General features: G+C 38.2%; 2 protein-coding genes across 2 annotated transcripts; both read left to right on the top strand.

Annotated features, from left to right (window-relative positions):
• The first annotated feature begins 1253 nt into the window (after positions 1-1253).
• LOC127785408 (uncharacterized) lies at positions 1254-4265 on the top strand. Its single transcript, XM_052312848.1, has 3 exons — positions 1254-1515; positions 3613-3827; positions 3906-4265. Exons 1-3 carry the CDS (start codon positions 1300-1302, stop codon positions 3991-3993), a joined length of 519 nt encoding a protein of 172 aa, XP_052168808.1. The 5' UTR covers positions 1254-1299; the 3' UTR covers positions 3994-4265.
• Positions 4266-5106: 841 nt separating this feature from the next.
• Positions 5107-7100, top strand: LOC127785073 (uncharacterized). Its single transcript, XM_052312494.1, has 3 exons — positions 5107-5491; positions 5901-6082; positions 6170-7100. Exons 1-3 carry the CDS (start codon positions 5267-5269, stop codon positions 6255-6257), a joined length of 495 nt encoding a protein of 164 aa, XP_052168454.1. The 5' UTR covers positions 5107-5266; the 3' UTR covers positions 6258-7100.
• The last annotated feature ends 8333 nt before the right edge of the window (positions 7101-15433 follow it).

Below are 15433 nucleotides of genomic sequence, written 5' to 3' on the forward strand. Positions count from 1 at the left end.
GCCTATAGTACTGATTACACTCAGATTTAATTCGATACTACAATATGCACAAACGAGCGCACCCTAAGGATGCGTTCGTTTGTGTGATATAGGGTGAGAAAGCACCTCGTTTTCCGCGCGCACGCTTTTCAAACTACTAAGCGGTGCGTTTTTTGCAAAAATTTTCTATAGGAAAGTTGCTTTAAAAAGTCATATTAATCCATTTTTGAAATTTAAAATAGTCAATACTCAATTAATCATGCGCTAATGGCTCACCTCGTTTTGTGTATCTTCTCAATCTCCCCAATCTCCTTCTCCTCAAACACACCCTAAGGGGTTTTGTTTTTAAATTTTGTTGGTATAGTGCCACTTAAGCCGCCACATCGGACGAATACAAGTCAATAAGCGCCACGTCAGTCGAAACCGTTGGTAATTCAATTGAGGGACTTGCACACCCGTATTAGAAGTTGTGACCCTTCATACCTAGTTTTGCAGTTGAGGAAATTAAACTCAACTTATAGTCGAGGAACATCCAATGGACCTTTTTCCTTTGCCAAGCCAATCTGTGCTTGCAAACATGCATGCCCAACTTGAGAAGCCATTGCCGACGGCCGACCCCTCTTGCTCCACCCTCTCCAACCTCCGCCGTCAACTCTCCTGGCCGGTTGTTGTCGCCGGGCCTCACTCCCTCCCTTGTGCGCGTATGGGAAAGGGAAGAGGAGCCAAGGATGGGAGGAATAGAGAAGAAGAGAGGAGGAGAAAAGCAAGAGGTAGGAGGAAGAAAGCAAGATAGAAGGGGAGATAGAGAAGAGAGAGGATGAGTGGAGGAGGTGGGTCCATTGACATGTGGGTCACACTATTTTCTTATTTTATTGTTTGACTAACATATTGGCCTATGTATTTTGTTTTTTTAAAAATTATTAAATATTACTTCATGTGCCACATCAATGCCACGTCAAATGAAGACAGAGTCAACTTAGCCACGTAGATGCCACGCCGATTGAAACCACTGTGCAATCTCCAAACCACCTTGGAATCTATATTGCACCAATTTCGACCGTTGAGAGATGCATTGCAGTTTAAGGACGAAAATCAAACTAGCGGTCAAGTTAAGGGACCTAAATTGAACTTATTCCTTAAAAACGTGAGTTCCTCAAAGCTGAACGGGCCGGATTCCAAACAAGGCCCAACAAACGATTTTTTTTTTTCTTTTTACCCAAGGAGAAGAAGGCCGGGACCCGGGACGCATCTTTCATCGACTCGGTTCTCTTTCCTTTTCTACCCCCACCGAAAAAGGAAAAACAAAGAAGAAAAAAAGCTATGGCTTCTTCGTCGCTGCTCCGATCCGCCGGCGGCGCGCTCCGGCGGTGGATCCCTCGGCGGTCGTGTCCACCGGAGGATTCGCGCCTCTTCCCCAGCACCAGCTACCGGGTTTGGTTCGGGAGGAGACAATCTGGCTATGAACAGGCGTTCGCGGAGAGCCCGCGGCGGCGCCATCTCGGCTCCGATTGCGGCGGAAGTACCGACAACAATCAGGTATAAATCTCTTCCTCTTCCTCCTCTGGGAACCCTAATTCCCTACGGCCTATGTTCTTTTTTCCTCGAACATCACAAAAGGATTGCGCATCAATATATTAGAAGAAAATAATATCTGTTACACAACACAATTAGCCAGACCGACTTATGCTAAGAAGGAAAAAAACAAAAGACCAAGGAAAACAACTGGTTTACTACAACTCCAAACAGCGGGAAGGGGCAGAACCCACTACTCTCCCAACAAAACCCCAAAATTAGTAATGCCAGCTAACGACCATAGATGGCCCTCTGAGAGGATTGACCGTAGGACCTCCGAGTCCAAAGATACGGCCCATGTTCAGTTAATCCTCAAGTGGGGGGGATTGGTTGGAGGGGATTTTATTCCACACCTAAACCAAACAAGGCCGACATGTGTGTGAATTCATCATTCTAGTGAGTTTTGTTATGGGGAATCAGGGCCAGGATTAAACAGATTTAGTTTTGTTTGTTCCATTCGGATCAACTTCGAATTATAAGATGTGGGTGAGAGTCAATCGATAGCCTAATGCGAGCTTATGAGAGTGGTAGCATAGAGCATACTAGCACGGCCTGATTCACGAAAAGGAAAAAAAAACAAAATGAAAGCATTGCCTGTAGTTAAAAAAAATTATTCCTGCTGATGGGGAGCAAAGGTTGTGATATTCACCATACGCCAGATTTTAGTGCAAGCTAATGTTTTGTTCCATCTGTCCAGAAACTTTTCTCAATGGATGGCTTGATGAAGCATGTACTTTTAAGCAAACTTGTTGTAGATCCAGACAAACTTTTCGTAAATTCTGAAAATGAGTAATTCTAAGAAAAACGGCGTCACTCTAAATGTCCTGAAAATGTTATATGTATGTCCATCGTCCTGACTAGTCTTTTTGTTTTTGAAAATTCTTTTTAGATAATGTCCTGGCTAGTCAATTAAAATGCAGAAATTAATGTTTCCACAAATCCTTTGCACAAAAAGACCTTCCACTGTTTGGGTGTGGAATTATTTAAACTGCTTATTTAGTTCAAATTCGTAAGGATTTGAATCCAAATCCCCAGTATTCAAACATGCCGTTAGTGGATAAAATATATCACTCCTTGTACTTCACTTTGCTAATTTAAATTACATAAGAAAAAATAATGGGAGTAGTGGGCACTACCAAAGGAGGGAGATATCTTGTTGTGGACAATTTCAACCATTTCTTGCAAACTGTCATGTTCAAAACTTCAAAATGAAAATATTCACCACAGGTTTTTATTGTCTCCAACAGCTGAAAAGATTTCACAACCAATGTCAACAAGAAAAATCCTAATCATAAAGTGGTCTTAGCAGAAGAACTTGGCAGCCTTATCATGCTGATAGTTTAACAGTGAGCCAGTGATTGACAAATAAATCTTACTCCCTCCGTTTCATATTATAAGACTTTCTAGCATTGCCTATATGCATATAGATATTAATGAATCTATACACATATTTGTCTAGATTCATTAACATCTATATGAATGTGGGCAATGCTAGAAATTCTTATAATATGAAACGGAACGGAGGAAGTAAAACAGTATATGCGCAACTACCTTCAATTGAACAAAATGATGTTTGTCACAGAAAATAAAAAGTACAGTCCGCACATGAAAATGCCACACGAAGATCGTGATTAATATTGTAGCACACACTGTCAAAGCGAAAAATTGAACTCTTAGATCCTTATGCTGCAACTGCTTCTTTACAACTTTTAACACATTCTTCGTTTGCCTTATTCAAAGTGGCAAATTTTCTAGTAATCAGTGTTCAGATATAACTTAATCTGGATAACATTCCATCTATAAATTGTTACTGTTCATGGTATACCTTCAGTAACAAGATGGAATGTTACTGGTATACCTTCAGACCTTGTTATTTTCATTAATGGAAATAGGAAGCGCTTAAAACTAACCACTAAATCTATATATTTACATGGAAAATCTTCCTGACATAGGTAGCATGGCCTGATTATACCAAAAAAAAAAAGAAAGAAAGAAAGATAGCATATGCTGATATTGTGTACACCAGATGCAAGTTAATGTTTTTTTATTCTATCTGTCCAGAAACGTTACTCAATGGATGAATTGTTGAAATGCAAAAGGCAATTAGAGAAGAACAAGGAGGGAGCTTCTAGGCCCGCTGACATTCCAGACCATGAAAGCAAGGAAGACGAGCTCTATAGAAAGATGAGATCGACTTTTGACAAGCTGTGCCACTGCTTAGATGAGCAGGAACATATACTTCGAGAAATTGAAGATCAAGTTGACAATGATGAAAAGTGTGTAGTTCAGTTCATTGTTTTGGACACATGTTTTTTGTTCCCTTTTCCTAATAATGCTTCTTTTTGTACATACAGGTTTGATCAAGTCAAACAATATCTGGTGGCAATCCCTAGCTTGGTTTGTATTGGTCTTATTCTTGATAGGATGCATATGTTTGGTTGAGAGATTGTGTTATGACTTTTGACTTTTGGCTAGTTAGTGTACCTGAGGTATTGACCACGCTATATAGGACTTGGTTGTGGACACAGCAAATCAGCAATATACTCTGTGATGTGATCTGATTGATAAAGGTGTAAGTGGGTAACCCGTTTATTTTGACTTATAGTTGGGTTCATGGGTTAGCCACTTATTCTTAATGATTGACCTCATTGATGTTAGAGAGACCGCTACTACTTGTATGATCGTTTTGAACGAAGGAAATAAGGAAGCGCAATTCAAAGGGATCTTATGATTGCCTCGTTTCTTTTTTCCTTTGGAAAGCAGTGTCTTGTGATTTTTGAATGCTGATTTCCACTTTTCTGCCAAGCATAAGTAATTTTTTTGGCAAAAAAAAATCAAAAAAACTACAAGTTGATCAATGTCTCAACAATTGTTCATGCTCACTGCATTTCAATCGATAACAAGTGTTAATCTGTGGTTTTCATTTTGCCTTGTGGATCAATTAGTAGTTCCTAGAAGGGCTCCATACTAGGGCTCACCGGCTACTACACTGTCGAGAAGTCAGCCGCGGGGTGTCCTATACATTGTAGGAGTAGAATGTTATCCAGTATAAGATGATTTTGTAATTAATTGGTGTCTAGCAAAACTAAATTAAAATAAAGAAACAAACTAAAAAAATTATCCAAAACAACAAATAAACTGTCCCTGCAGTCACTGCATCATACCTCATGTGGGCTGGGCCTGAAAACAAGGTCACCGATGGTTTTCTCCTGCGCTGTGGTGGATTCAGGCGATAAGAGCAAGTTTAATAGTATAGCCCACTACTACAATTCATCTATAGCCAATCTAATAGTCAATTCATACAATAATTGCTTACTATACTATTAATGTATGGTCCCATCTGTCATACCCACATTGCGTCTTGGAGTCCGTGCTGCAGCTGGCTACAGATCTGTAGCCCGCTGCTCTTCTCTCATCGTTTATCTAATTAAAATATGTTTATAGCCGACTAATAGCCTAACTAATAGCCTGCTATTGTACCTGCTCTAATGCCGTAGAGCCCTTGAAAAGAGGAGGGGAGAAGGATTCGCCGGATTGATTTGAATAACTGCTACATATCGGGTTCCTGCACGACGCTAGCGCTGCCTCTTCTGCTAAAAGTAGCACTTACACACGATTTTTTAAAATTTGTTTGCTTTAATTAATTTTCTAGGTTTAGGGTTAGGTCTCGAGACTCCAAGAACAGCTTCGATTCCTCAGTAGGAGGAGGAGGAGGATGGCTTCGTCGTCTTCGTCGTCGTTGCTCCGATCCGTCGCCCGCGAGCTCCGGCGGTCGATCCCTCCGCCGCGCCCGCTCCCGGCCATGTCGGTGATGGACCGACTCGCCCCGCGTCTCCTCAGCACCGAGTCCTCTAACCACAAGATGAACCCCTCCTCCTCCTCGCCGCTTCTGGACAACTTCTTCCGCTCCGATCGCGCTAAGAGGATGGATACCAGTAAGGTATAATCATCTCCTTCTTCTCCCCCTTTGTTTTTCCCAATAGATTGCATCATAGTTAATTTCCCACGATTTGTCTCTCTCTTGCAACACCAAGTGTGTTTCTTCATTCAGTCTTGGGAGGAGTTCCCTTATCAGATGAAAAAAAAAAAGAGAAGTACATCGAAAATAAATAAGCGCATTTGGTCTTCTTTAATTAAGATAGAGGGGGCAAAAGAGAAAAAAAGATAGATCAATTTTGGGGGAAAACATTGACTTATAAAGGTCAGCTAATGTAATGCCTAATTGCCTCGACTTATCTCACATTTGTCTGATACATGGCAAATTCTTCTGAAAAAGATATTATGAGTTTATGTTTATGACCCGCAGGTTTTGATGAGATACTAATCCATGTTTTATTCTGTCTTCCTAGGTTCAATTCTCAAAGGACGACCTTAAGGAATTCGATAGGTATTTGGATGAGAGGACGAAGCGAGCTGAGAGGAACTTGTTGCTGTCTCTGGACAAGTTCTGTGATGCCTGTGAAAGACGGGCTTCTCTGCTTCGAGACATCAAAGCGATGTTAGAGGCTAGAAATAAACGGTCTGCCCAAAAGTAAGCTTTGACTTTATTTATTTGGTCATATGCTATGCACATATATTCCATCCATTCCTTTATATCTTTCTTCTTTTGACATTGCAGGTTTCTTCTTGTTAAGCAATGGGCAGTGTTAATTTCTTACTCCTCTGTTCTTGGTTTTGCTCTTTATAATCTGCATTTGTTTAGTTGAGAAGAAAATGTCAGCTGCAAGCTCTATGACCCTTTGCTATTAAAGTATGATTGTGTTATGAGCTTGTGGTCAATGTCTTATCAGGCTTTGCTTTGGATTTAATGTACTCCGTATACTGAAAATCTCTATATCTACAGAGATTTGCTCCGGTCCAACAAAAAAAAGTATCTCGAGATACCGGTACCTCGAGGTACTTTTTGTTGGACCGGAGCAGATCTCATATCTATAGGCACAGGAGTGGGCCTTCTTCCGCTAGCATCTAGAACATTTGATCATTCATGATTACGATTTCCAGATGTGCTTATATCCTAGTTTTCAGTTTTTTTTTTTTTTGGTGGCTGGCTAGCATCATGTGTTCAAGTATGCAGTGAAAGAAAAAGTTTAGTTAGTACCATTGAACTGAAGATGTTGGCTCAGGAAAGAAGGTGTTCTTTTGCTGTATAATGATGCTTGATTGCTTGTGGTGCACTACTGTACATTTAATTTGTTTTGTTGTCCTCGGCAGCTTCATATGCATGAAAGAATTGTCATTTCTGTTTTATGGGGGTATATACATATATGCTGATGATATTTTTTATCCAGCTTGTAGGTATATCAATATAATGCATTATCTTAAATTCTGATTCAAAAAGCCACATCAAATCAACTCCGTCGCCAGATTCATAGTTCGACTATCTCAAGTGAAGTTCTTTTAATAGTTTATTGTCATAATTGCTTTTAGGTTGCACTGATTAAGATTTTGTTATAGGCTCTGTTTATTTTGTTAATGACTAGTATCAATAATTGTATTTTTATCACGCTGTTTAGTTTGGTTAATACTATTTGATTGGAATTTTCTACGCTTCACCTTTTTTTTTCGACCAGCCTGCTTCAGTTTTTGGTTTTCTGGCATGCTTCTCAGTTTAGTAATGCTTCAGAGCAATCTGTTTAATAAATAGGTCCTAGACATTTTCAATTATGCTTCGCATTTCTTTACAAAGCATCTTTACATATCTGTGTTCAGTTCACCTCAGAAAGAAACCTATATGCTTTGTTTTAGCATAATCTATCAATAAAGTTCCTGATAGCCTATTTGGGGTTTTCTTAGTTCTAAAGCTGATAATGTTTTCCTTTGTGGACAATTTCTGTACCTGCGTCTTACTCTCGAGCTGTGTGTAAAATCTCGGAATTTCTGGCTGTCAACGTGGTGCGTACTGTGATATATAATCACATGTTTGGAATTTACAAATCAGCTGCTGCCTTTTTTTTGTTTGATCCGGTGTTCTTAGATAGCAAGAGAAGCACATGATGATTGGTATGCATTATATATATTGTTGGGTTGCCATGTTAATTAAGTGATGGGCTCTTGATTAATCATGTGACAAAGGATGGTGCGCACTTGGTATATTAAGGCCCAAATCGAATTCTTGTTGGACCTTAATTTAGCTGGTGAAAGGATTAAAATGTACTAAAATCGAGTCCAATTCATCCCAATCCATTCAGATACATTCTCTCACCAACAATTTGCCTCATTTAAATCTCTCCTTTCCCCAACTTGAAGAGTCACTGGTACGTGGGTTCATAGCAAAGAGAACCGATATGACAGTGAAAGTAAGTCGGCTTAAGTCAAAGTATCTGAATCGCATCTTGAGAGCTTGGTGCCTAGGGTGGTAGCTAGCGAGCTACAATGAGTAGGGTAGGGCAACTAAAAGGTTCAAAATGATTTTGTAAAGTATTGCAATCACTTATTAGATTTTGAGTAAAATGCACCGGTGGCATCACAACTTGCAAGGTGAGGGTAGTTTAGTCACTCATTTTGCAAATTGCTTAAATAAGTCACTTATCTTCCTTAGATGGTGCAAATCCTACCAAATACATTGTCACGTGGATTGTTTGTTTTTAAATTGAAAGTTGTATTGACCCAATCATGCATTTTTTTAGCCATGTGGGCAGGGCAAGCATTAAAATTATAAATTAACACTCGTATTTTTCATGTATATGCTATTACTCCTGCTTTCAATAAACAAGATCATATTTTTAGTCGTATTGCACATTGGCTTATTTATGGATCGTGTGATCATGTTTGTAAACAAATTAACATAGCATATAACTTCATTGCAAACACCCGCCATGACACATGTTCTATGTGATTTGCACCCCTAAAACAAGATAAGTGACTTGTTTGAGCATTTTACAAGATGGGTGACTAAACTACACCTATCTCACAAGTTGTGGTACTAATGGTGCATTTTACTCAGCATGTAGGAACTTTAACAAAAGGTCTACCGTGCATATATAAATGGATGACTTTTTAACTGTGACGATATGCATCCATCAGAATATCAGATTGACAGCACCACTGCATGCACCAAGTGGAGAGCATAAATCCTCAAATATATGTCACAAATACCAGAAATCATGACCTTTAATTTGATTCCATCGGTATCATTCCCCTATTATAATTAGATCCCAGCATACAATCAAACACAGACAACAGTTTATTCCATTGGATGCTCCTCTACTTCGTTTTCTCAATAGGAAAAAAGCTAATTATTTGGGCTTCAGTAGTAATGCAGCGACGGAGATTTGTCTGATGAACAATCAAAACAGACAGGAACCATGTGTCCATGTATTCTTCTCTGACCATCGATCACGATCGATCGCCAAGTGGTTCGTCGTCGGAACTCCAGCTTCGGTCGACGGCATCGTTGTCGGCTGCGATGGCGATTCACATAATGTGGGCAAAAGATGATGATTATGAAAGGGCAAATATATGGCCATCGACCACATCGCATATAGCTCCATAGTGCCGACAAAGTTCATGTCTAAAGGTATCTCAGGCTCCGTTATTTTCAGTTTTATTCATCTGAATTATTGCCACGGATTATTTTCTTGATGCTTCTGAAAAAACGGTTTGTCCAAATAAAGTTTGATTTGATTTCCTGTTGTTATATTTGCTAAGTTCATTTCTCAAAATATTGAATTTATCCATATAATCAAGAGTAGATAATCCGCGATAATAATCTGATGAATAACAAGTCTGAATTTTGATATGTTGTTGTTGCTGCAATGCATCTGATCAAGCCACTGTCCTTTTTCCCAAATCATGGAGGCATTCATTATGCATATTCCTCTGGAAACAAGCTAGTAGTATAGCTTAGCAGTCATGGTGGTCACCCATGGATCCATCACCAGGTTCACTGAATCTGTCTGGAAATGCGGGGCAAGTTCAATGGATCTCTGCACGGTTCAGACGTTCAGTTTGGTACATTCCGCTGTCCACCCACCGCAGTGTGGATGCATGCATGGTCGGCCAACGACAGAGAAGAAGACCTTACATTACACACACTTAATAACCTTTTGAAGGAAAAGTGCTAATTAAGGAGGAGATAACACACGCTAACCTTAGCTACTTCCTCCGTTTCACAATCTAAGTCATTATAGCATTTCTCACATTCATATTAATGTTAGTGAATCTAGATAGATATATATGTCTAGATTCGTTAACATCAATATGAACGTGGGAAATGTTAGAATGACTTACATTGTGAAACAGAGGGAGTACTTGGCATTTATAAATTTCTTATTGCAACAAAATTAACCTAAAACCATCAGTGCCAAATCATGTTCCTATTGTGTATATGTACGGGAAGTTGGTCGTGGTGAGACACCTAGGCCCACCCTCTTTTGGATAGCTCCTAGCTTCACCTATTTCAGGATCTTCAGCTCTTCTAAATAGTCGGCTCGACATTACAAGTGAACTAACATATATTACCCATTGAAATTATATAGTGAATGGTTATATTAATTCAGTTGTTCAAAGGTGCTTATAGGCATAGAGGGTGTGATTAATTGTACCGCATTTCTAAATGAATTGAATCCAAGTATTCCAAATGGGATACAAATACACAAATGCAGGAATTAATCCCGAGTTAGGTATATACCTCGTATAATCGTATTATTCACGGTACAGTGACTCTACCTTAAGTGTGGGCTGCACAGTTTTTATGCCAAGGACAGGTCTGAATCTGATAAGTTCGATTGTGCAGTGAGGATAAGAGCACGTGTTATAGCTTATCTTCAACGTGATTGAACACTTAACTTTACTTTGTTATGTTTCAATTCATTTTAATGACATTAAGACAAATGGCCAACTATAACCAAATCTTGTAGGCAACAGAACAATATTAACAAGGTACTACGTGATATTATCCAAAATCCTTTTTACTGCACGCTCTCCAAATAGCTCCCTATATCCCAATCCTTCTATAATTTATTATGCCAACAACGTTGGGTCAAATTATAGAGTGATGAGATAGAGAGCTGCATTTGGCTCCTCACATTTAGAAAGCTCGGAAAAGGGAGAACTAGGGAGTGTGATAGGATAGAGAGCTCACCGAAGGATGCCTTGGGCTTGTATTTGCTAAATTTTGGGTAACAAGGCCACTTAGAGTTGCCCTAATCAGATGCTTCCTACAAAAGCACACACGCGTTACTATGCGACACCTTTAATTAGAAATACACAAATATATATTTTACTACTTTTTGGAACAAGACCCCCCTTTAGATTGTAGGCGAGGCATAACTTCTCCCACATGTAAAAATTGCTCCCTAGATTGAGCCCATCCTTAAAATATCAAGTCCCTACTCTCTATCCTCATCCTCATTCTCTCCACTCTCCACCCTCCACTTCCTCTCCACCTCTCACCTCCTCCTCCTCATCCTCCTCCTCTCATCTCCATCAGCGGTGGGCTAGAGCAACCGCCGTCGGAGGGATCTGGCGACGAATGGGAGCGGGAGCGACGGGGAGCTTGGCAGCGTCGGATTCAGCGATGGTGAGCTCGGCGGTGGTGATTGGAGGCGGGGATGGTGTTGGCGACTGCAAGGATGAAACCCAGGCGCAGGAGCTGCTAGGGTTTCAATTTTTTTTTGGGAGTTTTTTTTTTTGCCATTTTTCTTTTTGCAGTCAGACGGCTTAAGCGTCCGCATGTGGAAATACAATTTTCGCATGTGGTTGCTCTACCCGCATAAAAAATATTGATTTTTGCAGATACCAGGTGCAGATGATGGGCTACCCACCCGCCTGCGAGAATCAATTGGGACTGCATGGAAAAATCATTTTTTATAGTAATATACTCCTTTCGATTATAAATATTTGGTGTTTAGCACAAGATATGATCACTTTAAAATTTTGATATCTTTTAGTAATTTTCACGAAACGATAATTACAGAAAATAAGTTTATCACAAAATGTAACTTTATCCCCCTATGTGTGTATGATATGCGAGCCTGACTTATACCGGCATGAGTATTACATGTTTAAGACATGTGGGCCAGAAGCTTTTGGACAAATAAAGTTACAAATTTCTTATAAAATCATACTCTATTATTACAACTCAATGAAATGTCTAGTTAAATTTAAAGTTGAAGTAAACTAATAATTTTGATAAAATAGTTACAATAACCTGAAATTTACTCTAATTTATAATTATTAATTTTAAATTATTTTAATATTAAATTGATTTTTAGAATTTTATAGATCTTATCTTAAATATCAAATATTTATGATTGGAAGAGTTTTCTTTTACTTTATGAAACTGATACTGATATTTTTCTGGAAACCGATACGGATGGACTATTTATTTTTGGAAAGTGATAATGATGGTTAGATCTCCAATTATTGTAATTAAGGTGCTAAAAGCAACAAAAATCTTAGTACAGTGTTAGATCAAGACCTGCCTCAGTGACAGGTAATAATACTCTTGCATCTCAAAATAAAAAAGGTCTTAATCTAGTCTCTCCGACGACCAGAGCTTTGCAGGCAAAGTGAGAGCATTGATGCATGCACATGTAGATTAATTGGAGCATATCTTGATTCAATAATATAGGCATATCCACGCAACCCTGATGCACATTCGCTAAAGTGTGTCTAATAATTTATTTCCATATTTTAACTAAGTTTTGGAGTAATCAATGAAAGTACAATGGTTTGTCCAAGGCTTAAAAAACTACTTCATCCATTCCAAAATATAAGGCACAACCACCCTTAACCTTCAAAGATCAAGAAACAATTATTATCATGTTCTAGTATGGATCACTCTAATAAATATAATGCATGCACCTAATAGAATTAGATATCTTGAGGGTAAAGGATTTAAAAATAATAGTTTAGTGGAGAAGATATGCTAATTAATTGCATTCATGCATAGACTTCTTATATTATAAAACATCTTAAAAAATAGTTGTGCCTTATATTATGAAATGGAGGGAGTATGACATGATGAATCTGTGGCAACAAAGGGAAAACTACATTAAAAATTTCACAATGTTTGATAAATTGTGATAGCAAAACGAACAACCCCTGTTATCTTTTATATCTCTCTTTCTTGTATAAGAATCTGGAATTTTCTTGGCGGTTGAAACTGTCAAGAATACCTAATTTCCTTGCGAAGTTTCTTGGTGGTTCGACACCACCCAAGGTAAAGTGTATTCTTATCGCTCTAGATCGCCAAGGTTATACTTTTTGGCTTTTCGAAAGTTTAATATTCTCCGTAGTTTTTTTGGCGATTAGACAGCCAATAAAACTTTTCCTCACGGTTAGCAGTCAAAAAAAAATCTGAATTTCTCTGTCACTCTAGACTTGGCGGTATCCGTCAAAATATATTGCCTTGGCGGTTTTCATACTATCCTTGACGGTTTTTTTGCCACCAAGAAAATTCCAGATTCTTGTACATAATGATCGAGTCTACTTCCTCTCGAGATCTTCGGGCACCAAAATTTTCTAAAATGAGGGTTTCCATGGGGTTATGCATATATATCGGGGCAGAGGAAGGAGCCATATGCACATTTCTTTTTCAGAGAAATAGAGATTATCCCCTCCCATCTCTATTAATAGAAATGACAAAATCTTATAATTAACGTAACCGAAACAAAAACAAAATAGTTCTAGAGAAATTTCCTTGACACTGACAAAAGTGGGATCTACCATGCATCCCATTTCACCTTCGGCTGCTCCTGCAGGGCCTAAGCAACTGATCTAAAAAGAACATCTAAAACTTCTACCAAAGAGTATTACAAAGCATCAACAAAGTTTCTTTTAGGTTTTCCTGCCTAAGAACTGAGACATACTTCCTCCGTTTCATAATATAAGTTTTTCTAGCATTGCCCATATCATTAACATCTATATAAATATAGGCAATGTTAGAAAGTCTTATATTATAAAACGGAGGGAGTAACATTTTGGGCAAAAAAAATAATAGCACCACAATATCCAGCTTCTTTCATCAGGCCTTCATCTGCTACTCACCCGTCAAACCTTCTTACTCAAAAATGCCATCCAAATCTTGAATGGAAGATCAAACGGCCTTAAAATCAAACTCATATACGTACTCCTTCCGTTTCATGTTATAAGACATTTTGACTTTGGTCAAAATCAAACTACTTTAAGTTTGACTAACTTTGTAGAAAAAAGTAGTAATGTTTTTAACCCAAGATAAATTTATTTTGAAAATATATTCAATTATATTGATTTGATAAAACTAATTTGGCAATGTAAATATTAATCTATAAACTTAGTAAAACTTAAAATAGTTTGGCTTTGATCAAAGTTAAAACATGTTATGAACTGAGACATAGGGAGTCCCAATTAGGGGCCATGCTGCCACGTGTCAAGGACGACCAGTAGTCAACGTCGACTCCAATATCTTTCTTGCTCGCTTTCTATCCGTCGTGAAAGTCACGAAACATACTTTTTTGCCATGCGTATATGCATGCACGACTGCATGGATTAATAATACGGCACCTTAATTTCCTTCCATTATCTCATGTACGAACTAAACCGCTTAATTAGTTAATTAATTTGTTTGGCAAAGTGGTTGATTGGCATGCATATATATATTTTTGGCCTTTGGAGATATGGGACAGGTAGTACTAGTTCTAATCTCAGTAAGACAAAATGAACCGAACAACTTTTCATCCTTGGTGCGTCTGTTGTTTAATCGAATAATTAATCAAGTTCGGAGCATGGGTGGTGGTCTAGCCTACGAATTGATAGCCACTAAGATATATATTTCTGTCAAACTTTTGTATTTGGGAGATGTTCTAGTTGTTTCTTTCTTCTTTTTTTGGCTGTGTGCATTTTATGCGGAGGCCGGGGGTAACTCAGTTTGATTGTATCGTCTCGATGTAATTAACTGAGTCTAAATAAAGCTTCTATTATCTAAAAATTAATCAAGTTCATCTCGTTGGTAGTAATGGTGGGCATCCAACTTATGCAAAGCTCTAAAAGCTAGCTATAGCTATCATGCATGCATATGAAACCAAGTGTTTTAATTCTCATGTAGATATTGGGATTCAATTTATTCGAGGATCTCTTTAGCCTCAATTGAAGTAAAGGTATTAGTCCCTTTCATATAAGTAACACAACAAAAGCGGATTAGATTGGCAGATGGTAATCAATAATATAATTAGAATGCAGGCGCTGGTGGCTTTGTTAGGTCGGCCGTTGTTCTTTGGTTTAATTCTGGTCGTATGCACTGTTATAATTAAGTGATTAACTGATCTAGCTCTAATATTTTAATTAATTCCAACACATACAACAAGGTGTAAAATTGTGCACGAAATTTGAACATCTCCTTCTTATTTCTTCTCTTAGTGATACTGCCCAACACAAAGTTGCAATAGCCTTGGTTGTTCAGAATTCAGCCAACTGAAAAAGATTAGCAACGCTAGTAGACAGATGATGCCCAAAAGTTATAAAAAATAGTATTCCATATGAATAAAACAATTTAGAAAAAAAGAGACGTTGTAATGTTTCATTAGAATTACGGAAGGAACATTTAGTGACACTTTCTTTTGTATAGAATTCTCTTTGATTAAAAGTACCACTTTCTTCGAATACAAGAGAAAGATTTTGATTTTAAAAAAAATTCTAAGCCTTCAAATGAAAGCTTTCCTTGGTATAACTATCACCCCTCTATATATGAGCCTTATTGTACATGACATTAAGATCCTCTTTTTATTACCTTTGCACCTCCAAATATCCTTTTTTTCCCCCGAAAGGTCAACTAGCACTACCTTTGAAACTAAGTCATACCAAGCCGCTAGTTATCACTATAAATAAAGAGCCTCCTAAAAGAGACATTTAGAAACAGCACTTATCTAAATTCGTAGTTAAAGGTAGCTATATTTTTTAGATG

This window comes from Oryza glaberrima, chromosome 9, assembly GCF_000147395.1.
Source record: "Oryza glaberrima chromosome 9, OglaRS2, whole genome shotgun sequence".
Classification (NCBI taxonomy): domain Eukaryota; kingdom Viridiplantae; phylum Streptophyta; class Magnoliopsida; order Poales; family Poaceae; genus Oryza; species Oryza glaberrima.

Excerpts from the sequence above, each read along its gene's own strand:
- LOC127785408 (XM_052312848.1), top strand. The coding sequence starts at position 1,300 with ATGGCTTCTTCGTCGCTGCTCCGATCCGCCGGCGGCGCGCTCCGGCGG. Across the intron at positions 1,516-3,612 it reads GAAGTACCGACAACAATCAG|AAACGTTACTCAATGGATGA; the intron begins GTATAAATCTCT and ends CTATCTGTCCAG. Across the intron at positions 3,828-3,905 it reads CAAGTTGACAATGATGAAAA|GTTTGATCAAGTCAAACAAT; the intron begins GTGTGTAGTTCA and ends TTGTACATACAG.
- LOC127785073 (XM_052312494.1), top strand. The coding sequence starts at position 5,267 with ATGGCTTCGTCGTCTTCGTCGTCGTTGCTCCGATCCGTCGCCCGCGAG. Across the intron at positions 5,492-5,900 it reads AGAGGATGGATACCAGTAAG|GTTCAATTCTCAAAGGACGA; the intron begins GTATAATCATCT and ends CTGTCTTCCTAG. Across the intron at positions 6,083-6,169 it reads AATAAACGGTCTGCCCAAAA|GTTTCTTCTTGTTAAGCAAT; the intron begins GTAAGCTTTGAC and ends TTGACATTGCAG.